General features: G+C 27.8%; 1 protein-coding gene across 1 annotated transcript; it reads right to left on the minus strand.

The window, feature by feature from the left end:
* Positions 1-1,777: 1,777 nt before the first annotated feature.
* LOC137815407 (ethylene-responsive transcription factor ERF017-like) lies at positions 1,778-2,653 on the minus strand. Its single transcript, XM_068618548.1, has one exon. The coding sequence runs from the start codon at positions 2,604-2,606 to the stop codon at positions 1,917-1,919; it is 690 nt and encodes a 229-aa protein (XP_068474649.1). The 5' UTR covers positions 2,607-2,653; the 3' UTR covers positions 1,778-1,916.
* Positions 2,654-11,214: the final 8,561 nt, after the last annotated feature.

Here is an 11,214-nt window from a genome sequence, read left to right on the forward strand (position 1 = left end):
CATTACCTAAAATAAAATTAACTAAAGTGATCACATCAAGAATTTTGAACTGTTTGAAATGTGACACACGAGAGAGAGGAGACTTACCGAACTCACTCCTAACTCAAGCATAACAAAGATTTCAAGCTAGAGTGACTCTACACCCTATTAGTTAATATTATGACATAATATTAATTATATAATTAATAAATGTAACAAATGATATTGTTATGTATATTAAATACACACATGAAATAAATATGTTTGTATAATATATAACAATAATGTACATGGATAATTCGGGGAATCTGAAATCAAGAAAATGAAGTACTCTTCAAGGATCAGTGGTGAATTTGGAATTGTTTTTTTGGCAAATTTGGAATTGTTTTTTTGGCAAGAATTAATTATCAGTATTTTAATACCAGCTTTTTCTATTTTAACTTGTGACTGAATCCTTTCGAAAGTTTGCACTTTGTTTATTTATGTCAATATAGGAATATTTTTTTTATCAATAAATACATCAGGAAGTCCTCATCATGTATCGGATTATGCTTGTGGAAGAAATACATTACAAACAACCTTAAGCCTCCACCCCTCTAACCATTATTATAGGTACGTACTACTTCCCTTGACCACACAAGAATGCTCCTGCTGCAGTCAATACAGGTTCTTAAATTATTGGTGCAAAGCTAACATACCTGCTGCATATGTTATTAAAAAAGTGAGTTTATTAAGTTCAGTTATATGTGATCACAAAATTAAATATATTTTTAGATACATGAAAGTGTTAATATATTTAATTTTCTATTTTAAATTATTGGGATTTGTTTGTTTGACCCAACTTTCCTTTTCTGTTTCATCTAGGTCTTAATCTTTTTCTTATATATACACCATGTATTTTACTCTCTAATATACAAGTGAATAAAAGTTTCTTTTATATTTATTTTTCTCTACAATTAGGGTTCATCAAAACCTCTCTTTCTTTATTACGATTACGTGCGATTACGTACGCTACATTAAAGCATCACATTAGACACAAGGAATATTCATCTTCATTTACTGTAATATGGTATCAGAGCCATTTCGAGCCTATCCTAGCGAGTGTTTGTGTTGGGTCTATCGTGCCACCCGCTATCGGGCCTTTCATTGTATATAAGTGGGTGCAAACCTCACCCCATAAGTCGGTTTCACGGGGTTGAGTTAGACTTAAAGTCCATTTCGTAATACAAAGTTTCAAGCTGAGAACTACCAATTCTAAATCATGTAAAAAAACTTACTACAATTTTTTCAGCAACTTATTACGAAAATCTAAGAAACAAAACCTGGAATGGATTTATACATAATAAAATACTTTAATAGGGATTTATAGATAATACGTTTGAAAATTATACACGTGATATCAAGCTATTATGCAGATTTTAACTCAAAAAGAAACTATAACGCAAAATTGACCGTGGATAAAAATGCTATTGTCTTTACCCTTTTTTCCCTTAGAAAAGAATTTTCTTACTCTAAATTACATAAAAGATAAGGTAAATATTATCAATTTTTGATACAAAAATCTTAACAATCACTATTTTCCATCAACAACTGATATTGTAATCCTTTAAAGCGAGTAACCCTAGAAGCTAGATCCAAAATAGTGCTTGTTAAATCTACAGAACAGAAAGATGGCAATAAAAACTAGGCCACTTTCCATGATATTATTTATGGCATGCTATATATATATATATGGTATTTTCTTATATATATTTTTTATGAAATGTGATATATATGGTGTATTTGATATAAACTGAAGTCACAGCCAAACTATTATAATTAAAAACAGCCATGTATAAATGGCTTAAAAAAATATATAATAGAGAGGCTTGGCTTGCTTCCTTGGTTGATAGTAATCAGTTGCAACATGGAGAATATAGAGGTAGTTTGCAGGTGAATCAGAAGTTCCAACTCCAAAGAAAAGAGTGGTTAGAAAAAGCATCATGATCATGATCATCAACTTCAATCTCATCTCCATTGTGAAAGAGCAGTGGAGTTTGTGTTGTGGGGCACAAAAACTCAGCCTTCTCAGCTCCAAAGAGGCCGAAATCAGAGACATTCAAGTCATCCAACATGTTCATGAATGTCCAATCCATGGTGTCTTGGTCCACTTGCGCATGATTGTTTGTCCCAGGAAAGGTCGTGTTTGTGTCTGTGGTGTCGTTAGACTTGGACTCACTTCGAGCTTCTTCTTCTTCTGCCAAAACCCCCTCCTTATTGGCAAACTTCGCCGCCACCTCTTGGATCTCTTGGTGGCTGCACGGTATCTCCACCGCCGCCATTTCCATGTGCTGAGGTGTGTCGGGGAAGTTGAAACTCGCAGCCTTCCCCCGCAGGCAATAGAGAGCAGCATCAAAGGCCCTTGCTGCCTTCTCCTGCGTCTCATAAGACCCCAACCATATTCTCTCACGGCTATTCGGAAGCCTGATTTCAGACACCCATTTCCCCCATTTTCTCTTCCTCACTCCTTTGTACACCTTACACCCACTAGAATTGTTGGTGGAGAATGAGTCATAGCAAGATGCAGGAGGAGAAGACGAAGAAGAAGAAGAAAAAGAATCAACGGTGGTTATGGCCGGTTTCACCATGTGTAGTGTGGTTTGTGTTGGTGGTGATGGTAATGTGTAGGGTTGTGTTGTGATGACTAAATTTTGATGGAAATTGACGGCGGTAGGGTTTATATAGGGACGAAGAGTGGTGAAGGTTTGAAGCGCTAAACGTGTTTATCAAAGTAGCGTAAAATGAGTGTAGCACGTGGCTGAATGATATGGTGAACTGAGTCCCATATCCTATCTATGAACAAAGAGCACGTGCGCAAATAATATATACGTAAATACAAATTTTATTTAATACAACTTTACTACTATTATATTTGACAAAATAAAGACTCTTATATATGTGAGTATTTTTTTATATAATAATTATTATAAATAATAATAATTTTATCGTACATATTTTTAATTTCATAATATCCACAAGGAATTTAAATTCAATTGTTTCATATGCACTTAAAAATGTATACACTTTATGAGGAAAAAAAATTTCATCTGATTATTAGTTTGAGAGACGATAAAAATGAGTTAGTTAAGTGGGACGACCTAACTCAATGGATACAATATAAGTATTCAAAATATATTTATGTTTATTATCAGTGCAGATAATAAATATATCATAGGAATACGTATATGTTATAGAAATATCAAATAAAATAAGTTAAGTTTAGGTATATTATTTAGTTATATTTAGTTATGTTAAGAAATTTAGAATTCTTTTATTAGCATGACTTGTTATTTTATTAATATAATGTTTAAATATGTTTTTTTATTGGTGTACTGTTATGAAAAGTTGTGTGGAGAAATCTCATAAATAAAGAATACTATGTTTATATTATTTAAATTTATATTGTTTTTATTGTTTTTTTATCGATTAAAAATAAATAAATTAATAGGAGTATTTGAGGGACACTCCAATCCTTTTTACAAAAAATACTTAGACAAGAATATCTCAATGCCACAAAACACCACTGAAATAGATAAATGTGAAACACATTACATTTCAATATATTACTACCACAAAAACTCATGAAAATAAACACAAAATTTCAATGGTAACCCAACCATGACAAAATATCGTGCAGAGTTCATCTCCTTCATCATATCCAATTACGGTTTGATCCCAATGTTGCACTCCTCTACACCTTTGTCATTCGCTAAAGGTTAAAGGTTGCTCGATGTCTCTATTGGCTTTACATATGTAGTAATTCAACAAGGTTACGAATGTCCATAAATATTGTCTTAAGACATCCATCTATTCTCTATACAATGAGCACACAATCTTTTCCTTTTCCTAATCAAATTTATCCCAAATATCAATAAAAAAATAATACACATTTAACATGAGAAATTTCGACAATCATACACCATATGATATATCTATAAGTTTCAGTTCTCATATCTACTTGATAACCTTTTGGATTGTGAGATTGTTTTAATATAAAGGGACAAGTAAACTAAAAATCCTTATCATATATGGCTTGACAAAAGGATACATGTTCCTATTCCAATTGCAACTTAGCAACAATTGACAATTAACATACATTAAGAAGAAATTCTATTGATTATTCTCTTGAATGTATTGGTATTGGATTTATGAATATTCAATACCAACAAAACATATTATTTAAATTGATATTATTTTTATTGACTATTTTGTTCGTAAGTTTTGAATTGGTGAGTATTCATACCAAAACTAGTCATAAACATAATACTAATTAAATTAATAACTACTTTAACTAACTTTATATTTAACACTTATTTAAGTTCAAATATAAAGTTTTTAAAAGTATAAAAAGACACATAGTTCCTAAATTTTAAGATTAATCATAGTTATAATTTACTAACACACAAGAAAAGTAGTGCACCTAGCAAATCTCTTGTATAAATGATATAATTTTTATTATCTTTTCATATATTTTCTAAACTATATGTTATTAGTTCAAAGTGTTTGTACTAATATCTATTAAAAACCCTAAGTAACCACATGAAAAATTACTTAATCACACCAGATTGGCCTCAACCTATATATCATTGACACGTGAACACTTTAGCCAACACATTAACACTAACATTGCATGATTGGAAGATTTTTTGAAATTCTGAAAAAAAAAATCCATAATTAATTAAGGATTAAACTATAAGTTTCAACAGCACTTAAACTTGATTAATACATTAACTAGTACATATTTTCATATACAAGTATATTTAATATACCAAAAACTGAGGCATTATAAAGTATAACACGTGATTAAAAAATCATAAAAAGTGATAAGTGAATTTAGAAAATGTTGAAAAGGAAAAGAAACTATAACATGCTTTATGTCAACGCTTATGAATGTTGGTGGACCATGATTTCATTCCACACTTGAGACTGAGTCACTTAATTGATTGAATTGGCACATGTGCCGTGGACTTGCTATATGTCATCGATATTGTCATCATACCCCACCACTTTGCCATATGCCAATTATCTCCAATCACTGTCTCTTCTAAAACGGCCACACATGCACATTTCATATAGCTACAAATCTACAACAAACCAAAGGATAAATTTCATTTTCATCTTCAAACCAAAGAATTATAAATATCTATTATGTTGAAACGTGCAAGGTAAATCTCTATCATTCGTTTCAACTTTATAAGAATGTTATTGGGATTTGGTAAGACTTTATCTTAACCATTTTTCTTTTGTTTATTTGACTATTTGTTACCCAAATAGTTATTGAACTAGTTCTTGATATTTATGTGAATCCTATATTTAAGATCTCCAATCCTGATGTAATGAATGTGCCTTAGAAATTTTATATTGAAAAGTGATGTACTTAAAATATATTAATAATAATAAAATTTTATCTTTTTAACAAATATGTATGTTTTTCTATGAATGGTTCGTTTCAAACTTTTTTTTCTTAATAATTTTCTTATTTTATTTTAATTAATTTCTCTTTTCAATATTTAAATAACGATATTTAGATAGGCTCATTTAAGTCACTACAAAAAGTACTATGAATTAGTGGGAAAAAAAATAGTGAGAGTTACATAAAAAGACATCACTTGAGTTGGTCTAGCGGCTCTAAGACGAAAAAAAAATCTAAAATTGTTATTGCCGACTATACAAATACTAAACAAACACTAGAAAGTGATAAAAAAGAAAATAAAAATTATGTCTTCTTTTTTAGAGACAAAAATAAACATTAAGATAATATTTTTTATTAATTATTTATACATTAATGTGAATTTTGACCGACGTATATGAGAATATGAAAAAAGGTAGGTTTAATGTTTGTAGAGTTAAGTTGTTACAAAGTAAATATTATTTTATTAGATTGAGCGTGACTTAACACACTATGATCAGTTAGGATGATATTAAAAAAAATATCATATTTATTAACGGATTATTAATCACGAATAAGAATTTATAGGTAAATTCAGCATTATCTATGGATATACCTACATATATGAATTTATATAAATTCAGTATTATCTACGATATATTACTCACAGATATGAATTCATAAGTAAATTTAGCATTACCTACAAATTATTACTAGTAGACCTCTATTTGTAAGTAAATTTTACATTATCCACAAATTTTACTCACAAAATAATATTCGTAAATAAATTCAATATTATTATTAATATAAATATTTTTAATAACATTATTATTAATAATAATATTTTTTATTAACATTAATAATAATAATAATATTTTTATTAACATTAATAATAATAATAATATTTTTATTTATATTATTATTATTATAATATTACAAATCTTAATGATATTAATAATACTGATAATAAAATATTATCAAGAATATAAATATTATCAAGAATATAAATATTCTTAATTATTTTAATTAATATTAATTATAATATTATAATATAAATAATTATAATTAATAATCATAACTAATATTCATAATTAATAATTATAAACAATAAAAAAAGATAAAAAGAATAATAAAAAAATTAAAGAAAAATACATAAGATTACTTTCGAATTTACCTAGAGACTAAACTTGGTAGGTATTATCTACAAACTCCAGTTGGTGGGTATTACCTATGGACCCAGTTGATAAGTAATACCTACACACGGAAGTTGGTGGCATTACCTACAAATTAGAATTAGTGGGTATTACCTATGAATTGAAGTTGGTGAATTTTATCTACAGACAAGAGTTGGTAGGTATGCATACTATTAACATTATAAAATTTATAATATTTATAATATTAATAACTTGTTTAGTGTGGTAGTTAAAGCTTTTTTGGTCTACAATTAGTCATGTTTGAAGTTAACTAATAAGGAATCAAAACCACCAAGCTTATTGCCTTCCTTCCCTCCTCACTAATACCTACACTTTGAACATGTTTACAACCTTTTCTAGACATAGTTCTAGGCATTGTACCTAGTCAAATATCTTCTGTTTTATCCATATCCAAACATTCAGTTGTGCCATACAAAAAAATTCTTTTGCATCTATACTACCTGGTTTAAAAATAATCTTATTCTTATGGTTCCATATCATCCATATAATCCTTACCCACACCCCTTTCCACTCTATTTTATTTTTCGTTCAAGTCCATAAGGTGAAATTGTTGGAAGTATTCAATTAGATGTTCATGATGTACATACTTCAATCATACCCACTTATCACATATAACTGGAACTCTATATTACAACTTATAAACAAAAGACATACATATTCATGTTCAAGTTGACACAACTCACACACTAGGTTTGGTAACACTACTCTCCTATAAGTGAGATTGTAGTGGGTATTCTATCCTTGAACACTCTCATACCACATGTTGTGCTGTTGGGGAGACTCTTAGCTCCCAAAAAAGTGTATACCAACTATCCATATTCTCCCTTTCCTAAACTAACAATGTACTGTAGGTGAACATTGCCGATAAAAAAAATTGTATGTGAACATCTCCCCCTATTCCCACTTGTCTACATCTTCATTATTGAGGTCTAAGGGTCGCAATATCATACTTAACTCAGCTTCTTGCAAAGCTTCCCACACATACCTATTACATCTCCAAGTTAACTTCCACTACCTGATCACACCAACCCCCAACCTCTTCAATTGTTTTCTCGTTATCGTCAAATATTCCATAAAGAATGGGAAAGTTATTTTTCAGTAGTAACTTTGTTAACCATACATCCTCCCAAAATTTATCCCTATTATATCTACCTATTTTCCATATGACCTTCCAGTTGAACCAATTATCCTCCTAGTACTCCACACACCTTCCTCAAGTCTCTCCGCCAGATTGATTCCTCTCCAACACTTACCCTCTCATCTGGATTTCTCCATGACCCATACTTAGAGTGCAATACCTCTATTTACAAGCCTTGGTTTTCCATCCCCAACCTCCAATTCTATTTGGCTAAGAGAGCTATATTGAATTTCATTATATCCTTAATTCTCAGTCCTCCTTGGTCATCATTACCGTATGAGTTTGGATTTTTTATTATTTTTAAATTTAATTTTTCTTTTAATCATTATATTAAAGGTTAAAAATTTAATATTCCAAAAATTCAATGTGATTCCAAATTTGTTTAAAAAATTCAATTTGGTTCCAACTTTTTTTTGAAAAGTTCAATGTGATTCCAATTTTTTAAAACAATTCAATATGATGATCCCAACTTTTTTAAAAATGATTCAATATGATAACAACACATATAATTCAATATGAATGACACAATCATTAACGTAAATCAATTTTAATAAAAACAATCTAAAATACTAAAAAAAATTGGGACCACATTAAATATTTTAAAATCTATGAGATTAAATCATTTTTTACCCTTATAAAAAAAATGAAATCATATGTTAGAATAATATGGAATCCATTCTGCGGATACTTCTTAAAAGACTTAATATATAGAATAATAAATAGACTAAAAGAGTAATTAAACTTTTTTTTAATAGACTTTTAATGTCTGGATCGTAGAACTAGTGGGTTAAATGAGTTTCACATACAGACCTTTTAAGTTACTGAAGTCTATATTACCCAAGTCTAATTTAATACAAAAATTAATCTTTTTTATTTCATTTAATGCTTATTGTATAATAGATTGACTAAATTATCACTATGCAAATTGATACTATAAAAAATGTTAATATCTTATGTGTGCGGGCTGATACGTTTAATTCTTAGATTTTCAGCTGATGCAAAAATTAAAATTCGTTTCAAATATAATCTTTAGCACGAATTTTGACATTACAGATTTATGTAGATATAAGTTTCGACATTTAATCAAACGATATTAACCAAATCAAAGGCTTTGAGCTTCATATGAAATTTGATTTACTAGTTTTTAATGAAATGGTTATACATTGTATATCCAAAATAAAAGTATTATATTTTTCAAAACAAATTATTAATAGGTATAGATTATTAAGTATAGCTTTTCTTAGATTTTTTATATATAAAATTTGGTCTACTCACACTACAAGAAAATCATGAAATAGAAACAAATTTTAGAGACTAAAAATAATTAGTACTATAATGATTAAATCAGAAACCATTTTAGAGACTAATTTTTTTTTCTTTCTAAATTACTTTCTATTATTGTTAAATGATTTTTAAATTGGTATCTAATTAACAACCAAGGTTTTTGTTACCAAATTTAGATCTAAATAATTGGTAGTTAAAACCTTGGTAGCTAATTAGATACCAATTTAGAAACTATTTAACAATAATAGAAACTAATTTAGAAATATTTTTTTTTAGTTTTTAAAATAGTCTATAATTTAGTTATTATAACAACTAATTATTATTTTTTTCTAAATTTAGTTTCTATTTCATGATTTTTCTTATTTACTTGTATTTTTTTTCATATATTAATAGATGATATGATTGTTAAAATTCGAGAGTGAGCCTAGTTTTATAATATATCTAATATAATAATTTTTTATAAAAAACATTATATTTTGTAAATTAAATAAATGACATTAGATTTTATGTTCATGAGTGAATGAAAAGAACAATATAAACCAAGTGATGCAAAATGACCTTGTTATGCCTACACATTTACTAGACTTTGAGGTTCCATCATATATATCCCTATCTTGTGTCTCAATCATTGAAACTTTCGTTTTTCTTTTCCATGTAAAGTTGAATAAAATTATCCTCTGTAGCCGCTTTTGCTACAGTGTTCTCACTCTTTTTTTAGCTTTCAATATTTTTCAGAATCATGGTTACTTAATTTTCCCATATACCATAATATCCAAACTAGAAAAAGAAAAATCTAGATTTCTATATATAGTAGCATGAACAAAAAAATGTTCATCTCCAATATCATAATGAGACCGACAAATCCCAGAGAGTAATCTCAGAGAGGTCAACCACCTCAAAAAGAAGGTCTTCAGTGGTCCATTACCAAACTAACTCATACACTTCAACTCTATTCAATCATTATATGTTATTTCATTTTCTTATGTTTTTCATCATTAAATCATATATTAAATATCATTTTTCTATCTTTAAGATCTTATATATACATTTTTTTTATAATATTCTATAAATATAAAATATCCATCAATTTTTTGATAAATTCATTTTTATTGTTGAGAAATTTAGTTAGTCACCATTGTAATAAACTTATTTCTCTCAATTAGGTTTTATTTTATTTATAAGACTCAAATTTGAGACTTCTCTTAATCAGAATTACTATAATATCACTCCAACCAATAATTTATTATAAAATATTATATACACATATATAACTGCTAATGGGTATCATTGAATAATCACATGACATGTTCTATCAAGTAATTAATAAAATGCATAACATGGTACTCGAAGTGATACATATATGGTATAAAAATATATATTTTTATTTGATTTAATACTTTTACATTTCGAGATAATTAAACTTGATATAATCAAATTAATAGTTTAAAATTTATTCTAAGTAATATATATATATATATATATATATATATAAAATTGATAGTCCAACCAATTATTAAACGATGGGACGTTGATAGAAACCTTAGTTATATTTAGAACAATAATAGAGAGAAGAAGTTTTAATATGCATGGACGGAGAGATAACGCCAATGATAGAGACCCACCACATTCAACAAACGGCGTCTTTTGTGGAAAACAATGTCTCTCTTTCTAATAAGAAAAAAAAATCATTTACCCTATTTTTTTTTAAATGTTAAAATTTATGGGGGTATATGTATTAACATACTTCTTTTTCTACTGAAAATAATATAATATTTAATTATCAAAAGACTATTTTTCTTTCAAAAATTGTAATTTATTTTGGTTTATTCAGCATACATTCTTTCATATAAACCGTATCAATATATGAAAATTGGATATTTTATTGCAAACTTAAGACGTGGATACGAGTTAATTATATCACACCATATTCATTGCTATAGCAACAATTGGCATTTTTTACTTCTATTTTGAAATTAATTTAAAATGTGACTGTATTACTCTAGAAAGTCGAGTTCAAAACTTGTTGTAGCCTTGATTTTTTTTAAAAAAAAATAAGGATTGTAAATACAAATCCTTTCATATATATATATATATAAAATTTACTTAGACAAATCTTTTTTTGTCGATAATCTCATACCAATCAATCGAATATTGATTAATATGTAATCGAT

This window comes from Phaseolus vulgaris, chromosome 1 (genome assembly GCF_000499845.2).
Source record: "Phaseolus vulgaris cultivar G19833 chromosome 1, P. vulgaris v2.0, whole genome shotgun sequence".
Lineage (NCBI taxonomy): Eukaryota > Viridiplantae > Streptophyta > Magnoliopsida > Fabales > Fabaceae > Phaseolus > Phaseolus vulgaris.